General features: G+C 43.4%; 1 protein-coding gene across 5 annotated transcripts in view; it reads left to right on the top strand.

Moving 5' to 3' along the window:
* TANC1 (tetratricopeptide repeat, ankyrin repeat and coiled-coil containing 1) overlaps positions 1-23,472 on the top strand; it is a 149,367-nt gene that overhangs the window by 72,817 nt on the left and 53,078 nt on the right. For 4 of the 5 annotated variants that reach the window (XM_075609307.1, XM_075609308.1, XM_075609306.1 and 1 more), the window contains 3 exons: positions 11,612-11,716; positions 18,422-18,552; positions 20,268-20,457. In XM_075609307.1, the coding sequence (XP_075465422.1) occupies positions 11,612-11,716; positions 18,422-18,552; positions 20,268-20,457 (426 nt within the window). Of the gene's footprint in view, positions 1-2,638; positions 3,037-11,611; positions 11,717-18,421; positions 18,553-20,267; positions 20,458-23,472 lie in introns of those variants that run through there. The other variant, XM_075609311.1, reaches the window with a different exon arrangement.

Raw genomic sequence — 23,472 nt, 5'->3', positions numbered from 1 at the left:
ACAGATACATAAAGGCAACACTCAACAAATGTTGTTCCTTTGACATTTCTGTGGTTTGGGCAGCCAAGATCTGCCCCTGAGGGCTGGAAACAGTTTGAAGTTTGTTTTAATTCAGATTTACATAATGCACTGGTGTTCTGCTTTTCAGTTCACTGTACGACTTTTAGTACTACTGCCACATTTGAAATATCGTGATTACCAGAACACACACCGCATCGCCCAACAACAATATTTATAATCTATGCACTCTAATGACTGTGTAGAATTTGTGTTCTAAATAATAATCAAATATACACCATGTTTGTGGCTTTATACAGTTTAAATATGCAAGCATTTAAAATACATGAGGTAACCGCTACAATGCGAAGCAATTAACATAACCGTCAAATACTGGGGAAATTAGACCTTCTTCTAACTTTAGGCGGACATATACATTGTAAGCGTATATTATATTTCTGGTGGATGACATCAGCATGCACATGAGTGTGAATATTTTATTTTGCTTGTTGATCCGATGCCAGAAGCTTTGCACCTGTGCATTTTTATCTATCTGTACATTATCCATGAATGGGAATATAGACAGGTTTTCTTAACCCTTTGCTCTACAATGTGCTTCAGGCCCCACTGACACAGAGTGGGTTAGCACACTTCTAGCTAATGGAAGCCTTAACTTACTTTAACCATACACAGGCAATCATGCTGATTATTATTGTAACGTAAGGCTCCTCTTGCGGTGAAAAGGGTTAACTCCCTGAGTGCCTTGTTAGCCACTCCTCAAACATTTTAAAGTTAGTGAAATGAATGGATAAAGTGGAAATCGGGACTGATGGCTAACGATAAGTGTCTGGCTAAATTTAGTTTAGGTTGAACTTGATGGACATATGTCTTTTTTTCACCCTTATCTGCTATGTAACTACTGTATGTAATGTACCCAACCTTGTTATATAGTGAGTTGTTGTAGATAAGACTTAAACAGGCAGCCAATGGTGGAGCCAGTCACAGAATGGAATGGCAGCAGTTTTCTGTTTAGCTTTTTCTCTGTGGACTTTGAACTACGTGGGGGGGAGGGCTGGTAAGGCAAATTACGGCTTTGGTTTACTGTCTATTTCGGAAGTACAAGCATATTGTATTTTCCTTAATACATCTGGTATTGATATGGGAACCCGGTAAGTAAATGCATTATACCAATAGATCTATATATATCCTGGTTCAAATGTATATGTATTGGATTCTTAGGTGGCTGTTTTCCCCGTGGGTTAGTACATGATAGGTTTAATCTTGTTTTGCTCTCTACAAATTGTACAACATGTTTCCCAAAAACGGCTCAGTAGTGTTTGGTAAAACCCCTAAATCTAGTGAACAGGGTGAAGGACTGGCCTAATTTGGCACTGAATAGTATTAACTGAAATGACATTGCTGCCATTGCTTTGACCCCAAGTAACCCATTTGTATTTCTGCTCTCACGGCAGATTCAGGGATACGGTTTTGTTTCCGTGCTCGTTCGGCCTGGGTCACTAATATGTGCAATGAAAGGAATGCAAATGTAGAGGCCTCGCTGTTCTACTCGCCACAAGCGCACGTCTCTGCGTGCAGAAACAAATTATCTCACCGGGAGCCCTGATGGTTCAAACATGACCTCTTCTGCATCCCCAGTGATCATTCACTGGTCAGCCAAGACATCCCACTGGTCACTTAAATTAACGGAGGTTGCAAACATTACCTGTGTAACATTCATTATAATGTGGTGTTTTTTCTTAGCATTTAAGTCCAAAAGCTAAACACCAAAAGTAACGCTGACAAATAACTTGTACAACTTTTTAACAGGGTTATTTGTTTGTGTGAATGGGGTATACCAGTTAACGGGACAGTGCCGGAAAGATGGCGAAATAAGTAATCAATGTCATCATACTTTGCAAAGAAAAGAAGTGGAAATTGAAAAACAAATGAAGTGGAGATTTTAAAAATGACACAACTCTTCTTCAGATAAAGAATGTAAAAACCCTCCAAAATATTGGTGCTTTAAAAGCTGTGTGAAACGGCCGACGCACAAGCTTAATGTGATCTGCGTTAAAGTGGATAAAACAGAAAACTAACGCACTAGGAGCGCTCATTTGCATGTCATTACCCAGAATCCCTGCAGTGGAAGCACTGTATGCTAAGAGATAATGGTGAAAGGCAGCGTGCGACCTGTCTGAGACATGTTAATGTGCAGCTCATAAGTGTTCTTTATCGTTGCTATACGGGGGAGGACTTTTGTCCCTTTTGTGCGCACTGTAACTTATTTGTGTACCTAGTATGTACCATGGGAAAATTATAGTACTGTATACAACAACACACAAACACACTGTTCAACATACATTTAAACTATTTAACACGTCACTTCTTTTAGCTCACTTTGGTCCATTATATTTTGAATGAGTGTTAAGGCCGCCTTTGATTTCTATAGCAGGTTTTAGCCCACCTCCCCAGCAGAGCAAGATCCTTACAACACTTTTCTGTTTGGGATCATTTGCAGCTCAAACTACTGGGAACATTTGCAACAAACTGTAACAATAGATAATGTTACCTTAGTAATATAAGGATACATTGTAGCTGCTGAGTTACACTGACTGTATGCCTAACATAATGGCTGCTTCAATCAGGATTTTGACAGATTTATAACCGGAGCACCAAACTCGTGCCAGCTTAGGTAAAAATGTAGAATTCTACATTGCCACATGCTTTAAATATACAAATAAGCTAAAAAGGAAGAAAAAATAGGTTGGAAAGTAGTATTACTGCTTAAAAAGCAGAATCCCACGCATGCGGGTGTCACAGAGAGACCAGCCTGTGGTGTTTACCTTTGCCCGGCTCCTCTGTGTTTGTGGACACTGTCTGTTTGGTCAGTTTCTCTGATTTGCTCAGCTGGAGGGAGGCTGACGCTGTCATCCTGCTGTGTCAGCCCTTAAACAATAAATCAGCTCCTACCCTATCTGTGTTAAAAGGACTGCAGTAAAGTTGTACAGAGGCTCACGGTTGTAAAGTGGATACCGAGAGGTAAGATTTGCCACACTGTCCTTTGAACAAAAAAAAAAATACTCATCAGTTGGAACCTAATAAAAAACGATCTATTTGTTTAGTTGCTGACCTTTTAGCTTGATCCCTTTAGGAAGACAAATGCCACGAACGTAGCTCTGACTTAAAATAATCGTATTGCAGTCACCTTAATCAGTCAAAGAGTTAAAATTGCATACAACATTCAATCACAAATGTATTTGTTTTGTACTAAATATTACCGTGGGTTTTACCCTGACCTCGTCTATAACATGAGAAGGAAATATTCCGGTTGTCCGGATAAAGCCGCATGGATTTACAGTCGGTGATTTTATTTGGTGATTCATTGTGGTGTCTCACGGAGTTCTCTTCGTGCCACTCAACGGCACAAAACCGTTCCCCTCTCTTTAAAGCCGTCATCCACGCTAATTTTCGTAATCTGAACCTGGGCGCGCTCTGTGGCCGTCTGATGTTTGGGCGGCAGCCTGGCAGGGGCAAAAACATCTGCCTACCAGACACAGAATGGCCACAGGGTTAGGACCAGCAGCTGCAGCCGTTAGGGCTTCTGTCGGTGACCCCAATGGCCATATCTGTAGTTTTGTCTTTTTCCACAAATAAACGACCACAAATTAAAACTCGCTTTTTGGGGAGTCCCTAGATGTCGGAGGACCACGGATAACTTCCATTAACCCCCTGGTTCAAGTATTCAAAAGACAAAAATGTATTTTGGGGGGGAGGGCTTCTTAAAATGGGGGAGGCACACACAACTTTTGAACCTCACTTGCTTTGAGGGGAAAGAATCGGACCAGTGTTGCCGTCAAATCAAACATGTTGACCATGGTAAATTATTTAGGTGAGAACTCTATAATTTCAGGAACCTGTAGCAAGTTATGTTTTTAATGGCTACATCATAATCTTATCAAATGTAACATTACCTAAATCTCGGAGCAGAGCTGCTTCTATTAGAGGGAAATATGCAGTGCTTATGTTGCCCGTTTTTAAAGGCGTATTCACAAAGCACTTGTGTCTATTCCAGTGAATGCATTTGACCTTTATGGACTGTGAACAGTTACCAACACTTTATAAGTAAAATAACCTCCAATAATCCTCAGAAAGTGGATTCGTATGTTGTGACCTTCATTTTTAGTGGTCTTTTGTTTTGTTTTAATTTCCTAGGATAAGATGTTGACTTTTTTGTTTTGTTTTTTAAATAAAAACTTGGTATTTAAAGCAAAAGTCGTCATTTAAATTATTGCCAATATTGTATACTGTACTCACCTAAAACTTCTACTGGGGCGCCATCTGGTGGTAAACCCTTCTTGCAGCCTGCTCTGAAACTAGTTCAGGGGTAGCCAACTGCTCCAGTCTTCAAGGGCCACCAGAGGTCAGACTTTCAGGATATCCCTGCTTCAGCACAGGTGGCTCAATCTGTTGCTCAGTCAAAGACTGAGCCACTGATGGAGCCACTTGTGCTGAAGCGGGGATATTCTAAAAACCTGACCTAGCTGGCCCTTGAGGACTGGATTTGGCCGCCCCTGAACTAGATTTTTAAAGCAGCCTTACCCCAAACAAGCCTATGAGATCTCATATAATGTTAGTATCTTGCCTCCTAAGCATATCCCGCTCTCTTAAAAAATAAAAACAATCGTTTTTAGTGTTGCACATGATTTTCCTAAATTCTAACTTCATAGTAACCTTTTACACTGCGATAAGCTTTGAGGAAAGCTTCATTTTAACCTTCTGGACTGGACACTTAATATTTAAAACATTTATTTCTTCTGAACGAAGCAGCAGATTTAATAAATAAAAACCTCTTTGGAAATGGCAGGAAGAAATGTTTGTCCCTTAAAAAAAAAAAATACAAAAAAAGGATGTCGTTGCTTTATGCTATAAATAAACTAATTTCAGGGGTTTTATTAATGGGTTAAATCTTGGTCATTGATACGTTTAAAAAAAATAGAATGTTCTAGCACTCACCCTCTCTAACACAATTCAGCTAGAGGTGCTATGATCCTGCATCCACACCGCAAGATGAATACAACTATACAAAAAACAAACTGGATCAGCGCTCCGAAAAAATAATAATAATGAAGGACGTATGCCTGATAAAGGGCGGGGGGCTTAAAACGTTGCTCTATTGTGCACTTATAACAGTGTGTGTCTGCTAGCGTTTCCTCTCCCTGTGTGTGCGGATTTTTTTCTGCTTTTTTGATACATTAATACCTTTTTTTTTTTTTTAAAGTAGGCAAATATAAGGTATTCTAAATTGTTGTCATGGCGGTCAGTGTTTGTAATCCTCCATGACAACAACGTGGAGATTACAGCTCTCTTATCTTTGGTGCCTTTGTGTGTCTTGCTGAATGCACGGTACCTCCTCTGTCCTTCCCCGTTTCCGAGCGGCTTGAGAGGAGGGGATTTGGCATGAAGCTGATAATGGTGTCCTTGTGGTGCAGGAAACAAGATAAACGAGACTTTTTCCTTCGCAAGATTCTCCGCTGTAACTTTCCAATGAAAATAAATGATTTCAATACTCGCCTGATTTTAGTTATAAAGAGATTTAAACCAGCAAACCGATCACTGCAATTGGTACATAGGGTTACCAGGCGGCTTCTCCAAAAATACTGGGCACAATGGTGAAAGGTGTGACGCGCTCTTGCCTCTGTGCTATTTCCTCCTCTCCTTGGCCCCACCACCTGGACCCTTACACCTCCTCTTGAGTGACTGCTACTGGGTAATGCAGCCAATTAGGATAGAGGAAGCTGCCCAGCCCTCAAGCAACAGCCCTACTCTCGCCCTGTTCGGGGAAATCCGGTGGGCCCCCCAAGCCGGTCAGATCACTATGTCCAGAGAGGTAATACCGGACACATACATGTCCAGTATTACCTCTAAAAAAAAATTACTGGACAGATTGTCCAAATACAGGACAGTCCTGTTCAAGGCTGGACACCTGGCAACCCTTAAATGGTACACATCAGTGCTAAGTGGGACTGCACCTTTATAGCAGCACTGCTTCTCCTGGGTGTGAAATTAACAAATGTACAATGCTTTGGCTGGAGTCACATAACTAAACTAGACAAGGATTTGAAGAAGTGGTTGCTAATGCTGTTTTTGGACATTGTTCTGCTATGTAATAGATGAATCCATGGTTTGGCAGTGTAACATCGTATGGATGGTACAGACAAAATAAAGGCAGCTTGTAAAACTGTTTATACCTTGCTGCAAATTCTGAACTGTAACTTCAGCCCTTGGGGAAATGTATGTAGGGCGACTAGACGATAATCTATTATTACTGGGCCTGCTTGTTTATAAGTCTTCAAGGCACCGCGTGCTGTACTTCACGGCTGTAATGATGTATTGCTATTACACAGGTATAAAGTTACATAGCATGTGTATGTATAGTTTAAGACACTGAGCTGTGGTTTGTTGCCTTGTACCAATATGCTACGTGTGTGTAATAATGCACAAGGTGTTATATATATATATATATATATATATATATATATATATATATATATACATATACATACAGTGGTCGACAAACCTATACATTTGCTCGCCCCGGGCGAGTGGATTTAACCCCCGGGCGAGTAAATATTGGTCCAAGCAGCACACGTTTGGTACTAGGTGGCGAGTAGATTTTTTTGTGTGGCGACTAGATTTTTTGGTGATTTGTCAACCACTGTATATATATATACACTATGTATGTTTCAAGTATAAATATCCTCGGTTCTTTGAAATGTTTTCTCCATGTAACTGTACACATCCAGCAGGATGCTATTTCTAGTTCTCCAACCCCCTTGTTTAAATAAAGACACGACAACTGACATGTATATATAATATGCCCACAGCGCTCCTTTAAAATAAATATTATCAGTAAGGTAAGTGGGCTGCATGGAAACCAGCTCTCTCCTGCCTGGTGAGCTGGGGAAAGTGAGCAGAAACAGTGCAGATCGCCGTTTGAACGCTCTGCTGCAGGTCTTCTGATTACACTTGATAATCTGTTTAAATTGTTTTAACATTGAGCACACTTTCTTTATTTAAAAATATATATATTTTTGGGTAGGAAAGTGCATCTTTTTTTAGACCTTCACATTTTGAAGTCCTGTTACATCGGTCTTGCCCATCCAGTCCTCCCACTTCCTACATTCCCATCAGTGCTCCCTGGACTATAATGAGGATGTAGGTTTCAGAGCTTTTTGCATATTAAATGCTTACGGTTATGCCACTAAAAGCAGCAGATATTCACCTCTGTGACCTAAACAGCTTTACATAGTTGGCTGGATATAACGACTGCCAGAGAACTGTTCTGTGTGTTATAACTTATGCAAAGGGAGATTGTACAATTAATGGGGGGAGAAAAGCATAGTACTCATGGGATCCACAGAACATTAAACCGAGAGGCACCCTGTTACCTCCTGAGTAATTTCTGGTATGTTTAACAAGCAGCACCAGGTGGCAGATATTAACAAGCGAGGCAATTACATGGGCATTTCTTTCCCCGAAACGGCCAGAGAAGAGAACCCAGATGAACAAGTGCGGCCATTGTGTTTGAAACTGATTCTGCATTGTTTTACTGCGGCCAGCATTCCAGGTTTCAAGCCGAGGCCCAGAGTTCTCCCAGGAATAAACCAGCAACATTTTAGTAAGATATGTCAAATATAAGTTACATTTGGTACAAAGCAGGGATACTGCTTTCACTCGTCCGTTTTTAAATAAGTAGGCGAGTAGTAATCCTTCCAGCCATCTAAAGGGCAAACTCCAGAGCTTCATGACTTATCTAACAATTTAGATAGGTGCCAAAAATGAATTGTGTAGGCTGTGGTCTCGTATTACAATGAATATCAAAATGTAATCATTTTAAACTGAGCTACAGGGAGAAAAGTGAATTTCCCAAACATAACTAGGGCAGGCATAAGCTTATAGGGCTCAATGTTAATGGATTAGCAGCAAAAGGTGATCATTTGTGCTCATTTGCATGTCATTTCCCAGAATCCCTAGCTGCAGTGGAAGCATTGTATGCTAAGAGATAATGGGGATAAGCAGGGTTGCAGACCTGTCTGAGATGTGTATGTGCTCACATGTGATATTTTTATTTGCTGTACACTATGGTGGAGGGGGTTTGTCACTTATTTATCCACGTAGCTTATTTATTAATATGTTGTCCAAACATAAGTTAAACAAGTGGGTGGCACGGCTGCTGCAGTCTCATGTCCCTTTAACCTCTTGCAGCACCCAAGCAGTCATGCCACATAGTGACCTACTGACATCAAAAGGTCTGGGTGTGTGTCCTTTTCAAGAAAATGTAAATGCAGTGTGTAGTAACACAAGCCTGCAGAAAACACAATAAGTATCTTTGTGCTTGCGAGCTGTCAATATTTGAAGTGTCTGATTATTCCCCTGAGCCTAAGGCCTGGGACCCGCTGCGCTCGTTGGCGCGGGCGGCAATGTAGCGAGTTCCCCACCAGCAGGGGAATCCTCGCGAGCCAGTCCCGTCAGCCGCTAGGAGACACAACAGAATGGTGTTTCCTAGCGTTGACGCGTCACGTGGTGTGGCTGTGAGCCAATGGGGAGGGGAGGCTGCGGGAGGAGGAGAGGCTTCAGGGAGCGGGGAGGAGTGTGGAGTGAAAGCAGCGTGAGTGCCTGTCTGTGTATGTGTGTGCCTGAGTGCGTGCGTGCCTGTCTCTGTCTCTGTGTGTGTGTGTGTGTGTGTGTGTGTGTGTGTGTGTGTGTGTGTGTGTGTGTGTGTGTGTGTGTGTGTGTGTGTGTGTGTGTGTGTATGAGTGTGTGTGTGTATGTATGTATGTATGTATGAGTGCTTGCGTGTGTGTGTTTTTTTTACTTACCTGCAGCCCGTGGCAGCCCGTGGAGGGAGGGGGGGGGGAAGAGTAGCGGGTCCCTCCGCTCAAGCCACGCCCCCCCCTCCCTGTCAATCCTCCCACTCCCGCCCACCTCCCGCTCCGGCCCCCCACGTCATGGCCGCGCCCCCTGACGTCATGGCCGCACCCCCCGACCCGTTTGGCCACGCCCCCCCCCCCCCCCCCGCTACTACTGAAGTTTCCTGTAGACCGCAGATCGCGGTACAGCGAGTTGCACGCGCCGCCGGCAAGCAAGCCAGCCGTGCGGACGCGTGCAATGGGACCTTAGCCTAAGACTCCACATCACTCTGACTTTCTAAGCACTCCTGCTGACCTGTAACACAAACAAGTGGCTTGAAGAAGCATCCCCGCTCCTGGCAGGGGCAGCCATGAACAAGACTACATGCTTCCAGTGGTCACTGTCCCAAAGTTCTAAACTCTGTGACCTTCATATCAAGCTACTGATGCCTCTGGTAAAGAGGACGACTAGGAAGAGGGAAGTTTGGCATTTAGCAAAAGCTGAGGATGGGGCACATTTAACCAGTGGGCTGGTGAGAGGGGTTTCTTGTGAGAATTAAATTGGAGGTTCCCTCAGGGGTGTGCAAACTGTGGGGGCATGAGATTCTCAGCGGGGGGCGCGGGGTTTACAGAGGCCCCCGCACGCTTCCCGAAAGCACTTTAATGAAATGCTGGGGGAGCGGCGAAGGCCTCTGTAAGCTTCACTTACCTTGGCTCAGACGGCTTCTGGAGACACGTTGCCACTTAGGTCTCTTTCTTTATTATCTAGGTAAAACTCTGAGTTTGTGGTTAGCGGTATAAAGATAAAGAAATACATCTACACAGGAACCTGAAACTTATCAACACGGGTGTTTCACTCCTTATGACCAGTAGATGGCAGCGTTTCTTATTTTGTTCTGCACAGGATGAAATCTGTTGTGTGGTTTTTTTAATTACTTCCAGTGATTTTATTTTGCGTTTCTCTCCTTCCCCCACCAAAAAAAGTAAACTAAAGTAAAAAATAGTAAAGTTTTATAAACCCCCATGAGAAAGCCAGAGACTATTTATCAGGACATTTTCCTAATGTGTTTCCACCCCCCACCTCCCTTTTTGACAGAATGTGACACAGTTACATATATTTGCATTATTCTAGAGTAAGAGATGTCTCAGCATAACTTAAAAGCTAGGGACAATGACTCGTAATGTAAAAGTCACAGGGACCTTTGATTAAAAAGGTGCTACCCCGACCGAAAAAAGTTACTTGGGGAAAAACACGGGAAAGTGAAATACTCCAACATCCTGTTTTCATCTTTTTATAATTGTCGTCTTAGAAATCATAATACAGCATGCTCAATAAATACATAGAGAAGGGGGTGGCCAATTCCAGTCCTCAAGGGCTACCAACGGGTCATGTTTTCAGGATATCTTCGACTGATCCACTGACCCACCTGTGCTGAAGCAGGGATATCCTGAAAACCGTTTGGTGGCCCTTGAGGACTGGAGTTGGCCACCCGTGAGATAGGAGTACAGCAGCTACAGATCCTTGGGTGCCAAATGCGCCAGCAATGTGTTGCTGGCACTTAAAGGGTTAAAAGAGAGTTAAGGTAATGTTATTCAACCGGGTCACCCATTACACCTCTAAGATCATAGCCTCTCCACTATTGAATGGTTTGAAGTCATAGGAGCTCTTTTGTTTTATTTCATGCCAAGCCTAACCAGCCTTTAGAAGAAAGGTGGTTTAAGTGGTTTAAAGCCCGCCCCACTTTCCAATCAGCAGTTTTTATCATGATCCTGTGTATCACAGACCCAGTATGGTGTCTCTCCCTCCAGCAGAAAAGAGAGGTACATGATAATTGTGTCAGGTAGTGTTAGGACCTGCAGATTGGTCATGCCGTGACGTGGCTGCAGGCTTATAACGCTTTGGCCAGAAGGTTTAACTAAATGACCCTTTTTCATGAGCAGATAAGCACTGAGGTATTGCAATATATGTTGTCACTTTGTATGATGCACTGGCCTTTCTGGTTTTGTTAGCCTTTAGAAGAAGCTCCATCTCAGACGCCGGACTCAATAAAACATGTTTGTCAATTATTGTACAGAAGCAAAAGCCGAGTGCCTAATACTTTACTTATTACAACTACTTCAACGGGAGGATCACATCAACGCCCTTGTGGAATACTTTCTGGAACATACAAAAATAAGCAAATATTTTAATAAAAGAAAACAGACGCAGAAGATGCAAATGTATGATGAAGTGTATAGTAGATAAATAGTGACCACTTCCCCATCGTGTTTTTACCCTGCATCTCATCTGTCTTTCCCTGTATTTTACATGAAGTTCTTATCCTGCAAAGAATGTCCCATTTTGTAACTTCATCGGGAAGTAAAATAATAATCAGTTTTATTTTATTTTTTTAAAAGAGCAGCGCGAGTGTTAAAGTGGTACATGTACAATGGCTGGAGACTTCCCCCTTTTTTTGGAAGCTGTTCAGAATTCATTTAGAAAGCTAATTGCTTGTCATTTTCCGGGCACGTTTACATTCCAGAAATTACTCTTAATGCAGCTTTCAGACAACACTTGGCTGTGAATGGAAGTGCAGTTCAGTGCTTTTTACAGAAGCCCTTCCTTTTGGCTTAATCTCACTGTGAGAACTCGGGCAGCGCATAATGAAACTCGCACACATCCCATCTGGAAAAAATAAGACATGCTCCGACCTTATTCATTGCAGGACCAATCAGGAAGCCAAAGTATGTTGAAAGTCCCAGAGTGCCAGGAGATGCCGTTGCAATGCCATTGAGAAAAGTCTCAGAGCTGCCCGATCCCAACCAGAATGGTGAGTGTCTCCCTGTGCTCTTCCTATCCTGCTGTCTTTTTATATTGTTTAACAGTAACTTTGAATGCACAAAAGAAAGCCGCGGGAGAGAATATTATTGATGACTCGAGCAGATGTTTGTAGAAATGTTATCGGTTGCACAGGACTGTGTGTTACAGTTTCCCTCAGACGCTGTTAACGTTCCTGCCTGGCGATGCTGAATGCAATCACTTGTTTGAAAGATTGCACGGGGAATCTAGATAACCAGCTGGAGTGTGTATTACTTTTATCATTGTGTTTTGTGTGGTGCAAAGTTTTTAAAAAGAACATTTTATTCTTAACAAAAGCTCAGATATGCATAATTGCAGCAAGCCCAAGTAATGCACATTGTGGGGAACACTAGACTTTCTAGCCAGTGTACTGGGAGCCGGCAGATAACATTACCATGGTACGATGCAACAGCTTGCTGGGTGTATTCAACTCCAATTATAGCGACACATGCTAACACATGTACCGCAAGGTTTCCATTATCCAACTTCAAACCTTTTTTTTTTATATAGCTCAAGTGCCTTGCAAACAGCTGTCAGTACAGGCTTCCTGGCACTGAGGGGGTTAATTCTAAAAGCGAACCCTTTCAGCTGCCAGAGGGGCCAGCAACGCATTGCAGATGAGCAGTTGGGGCCGGGGTGGGCAGCTGCAGTCTGCAAGACCCCCCCAAACAGGTCAGGTTTTGAGGATATCCCAGAGTCGGCACACTGATTGAGTCACCTGTGCTGAAGCAGGTATATCCTCAAAACCTGACCTGTTGGGGGGGAGGGGGAGGTCTTGAGGACTGCAGTTGAGAACCCTTGGCTTAGTGACTTGTTCATTTGGAATTGCCCACCTGTGAGTTAGTGAGTTTTTGAAACGGGGCTCAGTAACTTGGGTTACATTGTAGAAGAACCGGTATAGTGAACATTGCCCGTGAACAGCCGCACAACTTAATCTTGGCAACTGAGGTAGAAGGAGATTAAGATTTGGGCAAGCTAAATTTGCATTGGAATCTTTGAGCAGTTATCCCACTTCAGAGGCCAGCTCCTTGACCTGTTGCAGTACATTCCAAATCAGTGACCCTCTCGGAAGTTCGCCAGCAGTCAAGAGCGGCAGTGGTTAAACGGATATATACAGTATTAATGATGATCATACAAAAGGCAACGAAAGCAAGCAGCCTAACAACCATGTTTTTAATTCTATGCAGACTATTCAAAAGGAATCATTGTCAGCGCATTACTTTCCAGCAGCGGGTCTCTGGGAAGAGCAAAAGCATTCTAGAATCTTTTAATAGACTACATTTTAGCCACATTAGTGCGGGAGGACGGGCAGTGCATCCCCATTTGCCAGGGCTGCAGGCAGGGGTGGAACTTGTGCAGCGAAAAGGAATTTGTTTCATTTGTGGCGTTATCATTTTAACCATTTCCGATGCCCCACTGGCAGCTTCGTTCATCTCTCTTGCACTCCAGCTTCCGAAGCTCCTACCCATTTAAGTGCATAAATGAAGAAGTAAATAGAACTTTTAAGTATCCTTGCCCATTTTGTGTGTGTCTTATACATTTTGTATTGGTCGCTCCAGTTGTATGGACCTCTCTCGTTCACAAGCGTAAACTGCTGCAATGTGCTCTTATACATTAGTAGTTTCTATGAGGCTGTGTAAACGGCTAGATCAGGGGTGCTCAACTCAAGCCCCCCCCCCCCCCCCCGCCCCCCAGCATGTCAGGTTTTCCGGATATCCCTGCTTCAGCACAGGTGGCTCAATCAATGGCTCAGTCAAAGACTGAGCCACCTGTGCTGAAGCTGGGATATCCTTAAACCCTGATCTGTTTTGGGGTGATCTTGAGAACTGGAGTTGAGAACCTCTTGGTTAGATGTGAGATGAACTGGATCCACAATCAGGTGTATGCACTTCTACACAAGCACAGTTCAAATACATTTATTAAAGTATTTTACCAGGAAAAAATACATTGAGCGTTACCTCTCGTTTTGAAGTATGTCCTGGGATATGCGAATGCATGTGCAGGGCACAGTGTGTATTTGTATATTTTATTGCCTTGTGAGATTGCAGGAAATAACTGCTTTTGTTCTTAATCGGATCTGCTACCTAAAAAATGTGCTATCCCTTTATTTTCTCCACCAAACAGCAGATCATTAAACCTGTATTACTAATACTTTTGGTTTTTATCCTAAATCAATTTTCAAACTTTTCAGGGCCCCCAGTTAAAGTAATAATTATTATTTTTTTTGTGCATACATTGGCTGTTCCGGCTAACGGAAGCTGCAGCCACTGTACTATACTGTGTGTCTGCAACTGTATTCTGGCACAATTAAATATGAAATGACAGCTGGTGACAGGCAGGGAAGTTCTCTAATCTGTGTGGCATCTTTGAAGTTCCTTTTCGGGGGTTAATTAATGCGGCTTTGTAAGCTGGAGTTCGCGCCAGCATCTCCAGATCTGACAGGAAGGAAGGCAGACGTAATTGGGATAGGACTAATGAATCTGAATGTAGGAGCAGGACAGGACAAGACTGGCAATGAGGCTGCATCCATTCATGCAGGGGCAGCAAACCACAGGGTTTCCTTAGCCCCTGTGCTCCGCAATGCGTTGCCACTCTAGCAGCAAACATGCTGACAAAAAGGATTTTATATGTAAATTGCTAAACCTAGTATAACCAGCTAACCAGCCTCACACTGATGAGACCCAAAAGGTCGAAACAGCTGTCTGTGGGTAGGTTTACTGGTTATGCATCTTACCCCAGGCTTTGCTGAAAAGCTGTGCTGAAAAGCTGTGCAATGCCGCAAGCATAAGCTTATAGGGGTCCATGTCAAAATGGATTTGATGCAAAAGGTGGCACTGAGTGCTCATTTGCATGTCATTTCCCAGAATCCCTTGCTGCAGTGGAAGCACTGCATGCTGGGCGATAATGGTGAAAGGCGGGGTTGCAGACCTGTCTAAGACATGCAAATGAGCACACAGTAATATTTCCATTTGATCTATTTATATATTTTGCTAACTTACAAAAAAACTATGGACAAAGTAGGCTCTGGCAGTTACCGTTTGCAACAGAGCTTTGTATAAAGTATAGATAACTTTCATATTTGTATATAATAATGTATTTCTTATAAAGCACTGTCGGTTTGCAGCGCTGTGCATAGAATTTTGCAGGCACAATGAGTCCCTGCCCCGTAGAGCTTACATCTAATTTTGATGCTTGAGGCACATTGAGGTAGTGACTTGCCCGAGGTCACAAGGAGCTCCCCTTCTTCAAAGTCAGTGACATTGTTTTCAGAGTGGGTGCCTTCACTTACTGATCCACTCCTTCCTTCCTATATGTCAGTGGCGGAACTACTATACGGGCACCAGGGCCCCACACCTTCTTCAGGGCCCTCTCCTCCACACCTCGGTACGCTGTTCCAGCATTTATTTTAGCAGCCGTAACAGCGTTCCGGCATTTCTAAACCCTCCCTCTCTCCACATCCCCTCCCCGGGCCCTACCTGGTGCGGGGTCTTACCCGGCGGTGGAGGGAGCCCATCCAGGGGGTCCTAACACGGACGTTAGGCCCCACCGGAAGTCAGGCCCAACTTCAGCAATCACCGCCTGGGTGGACTCCTCAGTCAGTTTCACGTAAAAGGAGGGCCCGGGGAAGAGGTGTGGAAAGGAGCTTTTTGTTTTTACTTGCACCGGAGCCCACCAGTGGCTAGTTCCGCACTAATATAGATATATACACACTCGTACGCGCTCTCGCGCACACACGCTCGCACACACGCAATCATGCACTCATATACACACGCAATCATGCACTCATATACACACGCAATCATGCACTCATATACACACGCAATCATGCACTAACGCACTCGTACACACACACACACTCGGACGTACGTGCACTCGGACGTACGTGCACTCGGACGTACGTGCACTCGGACGTACGTGCACTCGTACACGCACTCGTATTCACATTCGTACTCGCACTCTCACTTGCACTCACAGTCATATGCGCGCACACACACACAGTCGAGAATATGTGTATCTGCATTGTATGCATTTGCTGCCTAAAGGGCCTCAACATGTTCCAGAGCATTCTCTTTGTCACCCTCTCTGGCATAAGCAGAAGCACTAATGTAAACCATATGACTTATGTACCAGTTAATGCCCAATCCATGATTTGTGTGTTGGAAATGTCTGTATTAAGAGCTAAATTGGCTCATCACTAGTATCTGACAATAACCCCATTGTTGTGCACTCACCTTTCCTTATTTGCATATCCTGATTGTGCAATTCTTTCTGTCTAGTAGTGGAGAGTAACGTAAAGCAGCAGTTCTTTCTGGGTCCTCCTTTATTTCATGTATAGGAAGCAGGTGGATCTCCGTAGCTGAACTGCGTTCATTTCAGCTCCGGGGACCCCCTGCTCCCCGAGATACTTAACATGGAAGGTGCCACGGGTACTTCATGTCTACATTCCCCACATGACACGGCCAACAGGAAGCTGGGATGGATGACATTGCGGCTTTCTATTGGCTCTCGTGACTAAGCCTCAATTTTGTTTTCCTTGGAGGGTGATGCTACGGGCTGCACCTTTTTTTATTTTTAAGAAAATTTAGTTATATATATTTATCTTTATGAGATATGCACCAGCCAATTCAGGATACTATATTGGAGTGCCTGTGAAATCTTTTTCAACTATATATATAGATAGGTAGATATAGATATTTTTATTTATTTATTTTTACTACAGTGAGCTTGCAGATATATATAAAAAAAAGATGGTTGTTTTTGTGGCAAATTACACCTTTAGCAAAAAAATCCCCCATCCCTTATCCGTTTGGGGAATGGCATTTCTGGTGCTTTGCACATTGGGAGGGACAAATTGGCTTTACTGTTGTCAATTGTAATATGTAAATCAGCTCGAATGCAAATGAATTGTTTGAAAGGTAATGCCATTAGTGAAATGGTTTCAGCCTGTGTGTAATCAAAGTGCTTTCACTTGTAGAACATTTCCCCCAGGAATATAAAGACTTTCATGCTGCAGCGCACACAGTGATCCAACAAAGCAACCAGGAAGACCAAGGAGCTTTCAGAACAAGTTAGGGATAAAGTGGTAGAAAGGCACAGAGTAGGAGAAGGGTACGAGAAAATGTCATAGGTGCTGGTTATCCGTATCCGCACAATGAAGTTCATCATTAAAAAGTGGAAGATGCATCATACCACCCAGATCAGGTGGACCTCCCAAACTGAGCAGCCAGACAAGCAGGAAACTGCTTCAGGATGTTACTCGGAAGCCAACAATGACCTTGAGAGATCTGCAATACTGGGAGTCAGTGTTCACACATCAACAAAAAGCCAGTCCCTGTGCAAAGCTGGCCTATATGGACAGGTGGCAAGAAAGAAGCTATCTTATATCACTTACGGAGTTTGCAAAAAAGCATATAGATGATACTGCATACATGAGATCTGACTCCAAATGACTGTTCATGGTCCCAAGCTTCAGCAAAGTATCCGTCCGCTCCTTCTTCTCTTACTGTGCCCCCCAAAATTGGAACAATCTACCGGAGACTCTCACATCCACCACCAGTCTAAGTTCTTTCAAAACTAAAGCGGTCTCCCATTTTAATCTGGTCTGTAACTGTTACATACGCCTATAATATATATTATCTCTAACTGTGCATGCAATGTCTTGTGTATAATGTACACCCTGTTCACTTATGTAACTATGTATTTGTAACCATGTATTATTTGTCATCATAACTCTGTGCCCAGGACATACATGAAAACGAGAGGTAACGCTCAATGTATTACTTCATGGTAAAATATTTTATAAATAAATAAATGTTGGAAAAGGTTTTGTGATCAGACGAGACAAAAATTGAACCGTTTGGTCTAAATTCCAAGCGTTATGTCGGGCGCAAGCCCACCACTGCACCTCCCCCAGTCAACACCACCTCAACGGTCAAGCATGGTGGTGGCAACTCCATGTTATGGGGATGCGTCTCTTTAGCAAGGACTGGGAAGATTGTCAGGATAGAGAGGAGAATGGATGTGCAAAGTCCAGGCGAATCCCTTAGGAAAGCCTGTGAGTCAGCCAAGACTGTGAAACTGGGGAGGACATTCACATTTCAGCAGGACAATGACCAGAAGCACAAAGCCAAAGCCACACTGGAGGGGTTTAACAAGAAGAGAATTAATGTTCTTGAGTGGCCAAATCCAAGCCTGACTTGAACTCAATCGAACATTTATGGCGAGACTTGAAGATTGCAGTCCATTGACGATCCCCAACAAACTTATCAGAACTGGATCAATTTTCCCTTGAAGAATGGACAAAAATGAAACCATCCTACTGTGCAAAGTTACTCAAAATCCATTTGACCTTTTGGAGATTCTAATTGTTTGATGTTGAGTCGGTAGCATGTTATGTATGTGATATGAATGGTACATTAGTTTGTACTAGTTTTCAGTATGATTAGTGTGGCATATTCATTAGAACAGATGGTAATCTGAGTAATAGGAGACAGTAAGCACTTTCACTGATTCTTACCATGTACCTGTGTTGCTGATATATTTATTTTTCAGTTTATTTCTGCAAGATTTGAGAAGCGCTGCGTAACCTAAACTTTAAAGCAGAGAAACATAAAAGTAATCTAGGTCTGGAGGATTGTTAAACCAAGCTGATGTGTTTGTTGTCATTCCCATGCAGAAGCAGCACTTGACAAAAATGCAGGCGGTTCTCCTGCCGCTCAAGAGTTGATGATGAGACTCGGATTCTTGCTCGGAGAAGGCATTCCGAACTCGGCTCGAGTATCTATGGAAGAGAAAAACGCTGCCATGGTAGGTTTGGCTCACCTAACATCCTGATCTGTGACCGTGTGCGCATTCTCACCGTGTATAAAATAGAGTCAAACTTTTGTTGTTGAGTGCAAGAATAATGTCATTTCCTTAACTCCGGTGTTCTCACCTCCAGTCCTCAAGACCCCCCCCAACAGGTCAGGTTTTAAGGCTGTCCCAGTCTTCGACTGATCCACTGATTGGGCCACCTGTGCTGAAGCAGGGATATCCTTAAAACCTGACCTGTTGGGGGGCCTTGAGGAATGAAGTTGAGAACCCCTGCCTTAACTAATATGTTTAAAAGTGCATTGGTACAACCGGTGGGCATCCTTTATTCACCCATTATAAAGATGCAATTAAACTCCTAGTAGTGACAAAGATAGGTTTCTGAGTTTATACGAGCAAGAAGACATAATTAACCCTTTGAGTGCAGGAGGAGACATGGCATCAAAGTGCCACAACTCCTCTGTAACGTCGCAATCACATGATCACGACCAGTGCCGCAGATATCTCTGCCGGTGCCCAGGACTAAAGTTTTCGAGGCCCCCCACCCTCGTGTTGGCGGCCTTGCGAGAATCCCCTCCTGTTTTCTCTTACACTCCCCCCCCCCCCTTCTCACACTCCTCACTCTCACCTCCCTCGTCACCCTTTCCTTCCTCCCCCTCTTTCCCCCCCACCTTTCCCAACCTATCCCTCTCCCCATGTATTTCACCTCCCCTCCTCACATTCAATAACCCAATCCCATATACATGTACATACACACACACACACACACACACACACACACACACACACACACACATACACATATGCCCCCCTGCCGAAACACACACAAATAAGCCCTGTCCCCACACACACTCACACAAATAAGATGTATATATACTGTACATACATACATACACACAGACCTACCATGGGGGGGGGGGTGTAAGGGGCCTGGGAGGGTGATATAAAGGGAGCCTAGGGCATGTGGGCTTACCTGGAGCCCTTGGATGGGCCTGCTGGAGCAGCATGGCCAATGCACAGAAGGGCCCTGCAAGCCCACGGAGCCAGCCAAAGGGGCTGGGGAAGGGAGGGATAGATGGGCAGTATCGAGCAAGGGGGAGGGACCTTCAGTCCTGCAGGAGGGAAGGAAGGGTGTGGCAGCCAGAAAAGGGGAGGGCTTGTCTTGCCTACACAGAGAGAGAACTGTGGGGATGCCGGCATGGAGGCTGGGCTCGGGACAGTTGTCCTTGTTGTCCCCCCCATTTTTTGGGCCCGTGGACTGCAGGCCCCATGGCATGGTGGCCATATCATGGGACGCCCAAAGAGTTAAGATATACTCAAAGATGATGAGCCGTGATACAGTGATTGCAAAGTTCTAGGAAAGAAAAGTCTCAGAGGCAGCAGGAGAGGTAATAAAGAGAGGAAGAGAACGGAAGAATGTGTTGTGAGGATAAAGTATCCCTTAATGTTAGAAAGGCGAGCACCGCCAAGTTGGGGAATTACCGACTAGGAAGATATCACATTATAAAAATGATGTTGCTAGTTATTACAGTCCTAAATTGCCGATTTGGAAGAACTGAAAGGCGCGTGGTTGAAAAGGATGTAGACCGTAAAGAAAAGGTGTTAATAGAGCATTGTAAAACAAATGGAACTCTTTGGAAATTCCATGCGTGTTACCTAGGCCCCGAGTTCTATCACGTGTGTCATGTCAATTAATTGCTGATTTCCTGCAGTGTACAGTATTGAGTCACGGGATAAGTCCTTGTTCCACACTGACGAACAGCACGGCATCTCCATGCACAGCCAGTCCTTGTTCAACACTAAACAGCTGCATCAGCAAAACAGCCGCAAACAAAATCAGCCCCAGTGGAACCATTAGCAGCCCCAGCTCCACACTGGAAAGCAAAGACAGTGGAATTATAGGTAAGCAAGCGAGCAGTATTAAGTAACACGATATGTTTGTGGGCATTGTTTCTGTATGAGCCTGTATGTTGGGATTTCCGTGTTCCCATTTGAAATAAGGGCATTGTGTACTCCTTTTCTTCACTTCCTTGGTCAGATTTCTCTGGTGATTACTTGGTATTGAAAAGAAGGACATTTTCTCATTAATGGGTATTTATTTTTAATCATGCAGAACTGTACATAGTGACACAGTAGAGGTCTCTGGAGAACTTGAGATCTAATTTTAGTACCAAAGGCACATAGAGATCAAGTGATTTTCCTTTCTCAAGCTCACAGAACTTGGCAACTGGTCTCGAACCTGGGGACTCCCAATTCAGAGGTCAACACTTCAATCACAAGGGTGCTCCGTCTTCTCTATTAGCTACAAATCTTCAGTGAAGTATCCAATGTATTTATACTAACACACTCCCATGGATTTGTAGCTTTTTTTTTACTGCAATGCAGACTCTATAAGGAGCATCATTGCCAAGTATTAGAACATTTGTTTTGTCCCGTTACTCCTGGAAGAGCCATAGGGGTTAAAAGAAATAGCACACTCTTAGGCCGGCCAAGATTTATTTCTCATCTTACCACTTCATTCTTTAGTCGAAATCTACCCCAACCTCTGCTGAGCTCGGGATAATGGAGGCGTAGCAGGTTTTAAGCCTCGGCAGAGAGCTAAAGAGGAAAGATGTGTGAGCCAAAGCAAAAGCTTTCCTGGAGAAGTGCCACCCTACTCTATAGAAGGTCCTTCGTGCAATGCTCTTTTATTCATTATTATTATTTTATAGAAGTTAAAGTTCCTGTATATTGTATGATTATATTTTAGCAGTGTCAAGTCTTAAAGGCGCAATCCATGCAATATCCTAAATATGTGTTATATAATAGCTACTACATTTTTTTAAATTCTACTCTTAATGCCATTTTTAATATACTGAGCATAGTTTTGATTTTTATAGCAGGCGTTACGCTACCTCCCCAGCAGTTCAATATATTTTCAACACTTTCCTGTTTGTGATAACTTGTTGCCAATATTCCCAGCAGTTTGAGCTGCAAACTGCAACAATAGATAATGTTACCTTAGTAATAGAAGCATAGATTGTAGCTGCTGAGTTACACTGACTGAAGGATTGATTGAAACTGAAAGGCCGCCATTTAATAAACCCTGGAAAGCAGGATCTTTGCCGATTGATCACAGGAAGAAGAATGGATCGTCCGCTTAGGTAATTCATTTTCAGTAACAGTAATCAGACTACATATATTAAAACAAATGTATATATATATATATATATATATTTTTGTAAGTGCCGCTTGGATTGCCTCTTTAAAGAGAAATTCATGCACATTTTTCCATGGAACATGCTACAGTCTCTTGATACTCCATATAATTAATCATGTCCATTTAAAAGCTTCTCTATGCATATACTTAATGATGAAAGCACCTTTATTATGTCCACCTTGCTTCTATTTGTTGCTTATTGAAGAGTCAAATTACATAGTTGTAGTTCCCATAGTGATGAACTTTCACTGGCACAGGTATCAGGTGTTGCAATACTTTGGGTATGATCCACAAAGGTCCTTTAAATTGGGGCTCAATGTGACGTTACCTAAAACAAGTGGATGTTATGGTCCCTGAGTTAATATGGAATCCTCCAAGCTAATTATATGTAAAGACAAGGTGCAAACTACATCTCATTTTCATAGATTTAATGCCACTTTATGCCTGTCTTGGTATTACTCCTATCCAGACCCCAAAATGGGGCTTATGCTGAGGTGGAGAGGGAAATAATTATGCCCAACGGTGGTGTTATAACCATGCAGATGCTGCAAAAGCTTATTTCAGTGTGTGGACGGGAGTAATGACAAGTTTAGATATAACCTAAGTCGGGGGTGCACAAACTTTTTACGTCGTGCTCCCCTGCCCTCTTACCTGCTCCCCGGCACCGCCTCATCTCTGCGATGTCACGTTGATGATACCGCGTTGTCGCCATCAGAAGATGGAGAAGAAGCTGGAGAGAAGGTAAGAGGCAGTTACAGAGGCACCATGCTCTCCCCGGCAATCAATTTAAATGTTGTGGGGAAGAGCACGGGGCTGGGTTCGGCGCCCCTCTTAGAAAATGTTGTGCCCCCCATTTTGCACACCCCTGACCTAACCAACGTAATAAGACCCCACTTAAACCTTAACAGACTTTATTCTGCAGTAATCTGATAATGACTCATTTGCACCAACATTAGTTGCAACACTATGATCTTTACAGGAGAAAACATGGCTCAACGTTCTTCTAATATCCTCTGAAGATGCACCATTAGTCTTCACAATAACGCCACATTAAATAACTTAATCGGGCTTTGTGGTATCATCAGCGTGGAATCACTACTGGACAGATTCATTCCTCAGTGTAATTAATACCAGTCACAGCCTCTGAAAGGTTTCAGACTGTTAGTGGCTGGTGCATACTGACCGTAGCCCACCTCCAATGGCCTTAATGAGTATTGGAGCGTGACCGCACAGTTTTTGGTTCCGTTGTCTTAGCTTTGCATTGATATTCATTTAGGGAGTTGCTGCAAGTTGAGGTATTACTAGTTTTACAGCTAGAGCAGCTAGAACGTACAGCTAGAACGTACAGCTAGAACGTACAGTTAGAACGTACAGCTAGAACGTACAGCTAGAAAGTACAGCTAGAAAGTACAGCTAGAACGGTGGGTTTGTCTCTTCCTCCCCCTCCCCCCCCCCCCCCCCAGGAGGACCTGCTGATTTTAAGTATGTCGTGTGATGAGATATATAGTGAAATATATGCATGACTATCTGGATGCTTTGTTCTAATGCACAGAGAATATCACGGATAAACAACTGAAGAGTTGTGTAGAGATAAAAATGAGAGAGCTGAATGTCGAGTCATAAAATCAGTGTGTGTCGAATGTGGCTGAGCTAGGGGAAATAAAATGCCCCTGAGGATTATCTGCCCAGACGGCCTAAACTGAAGATTAGACTTTGGG

Source organism: Ascaphus truei, chromosome 7 (genome assembly GCF_040206685.1).
Source record: "Ascaphus truei isolate aAscTru1 chromosome 7, aAscTru1.hap1, whole genome shotgun sequence".
Lineage (NCBI taxonomy): Eukaryota > Metazoa > Chordata > Amphibia > Anura > Ascaphidae > Ascaphus > Ascaphus truei.
Note: the sequence above shows the minus strand (reverse complement) of the source record. Positions and strands in the feature narration are given on the sequence as shown.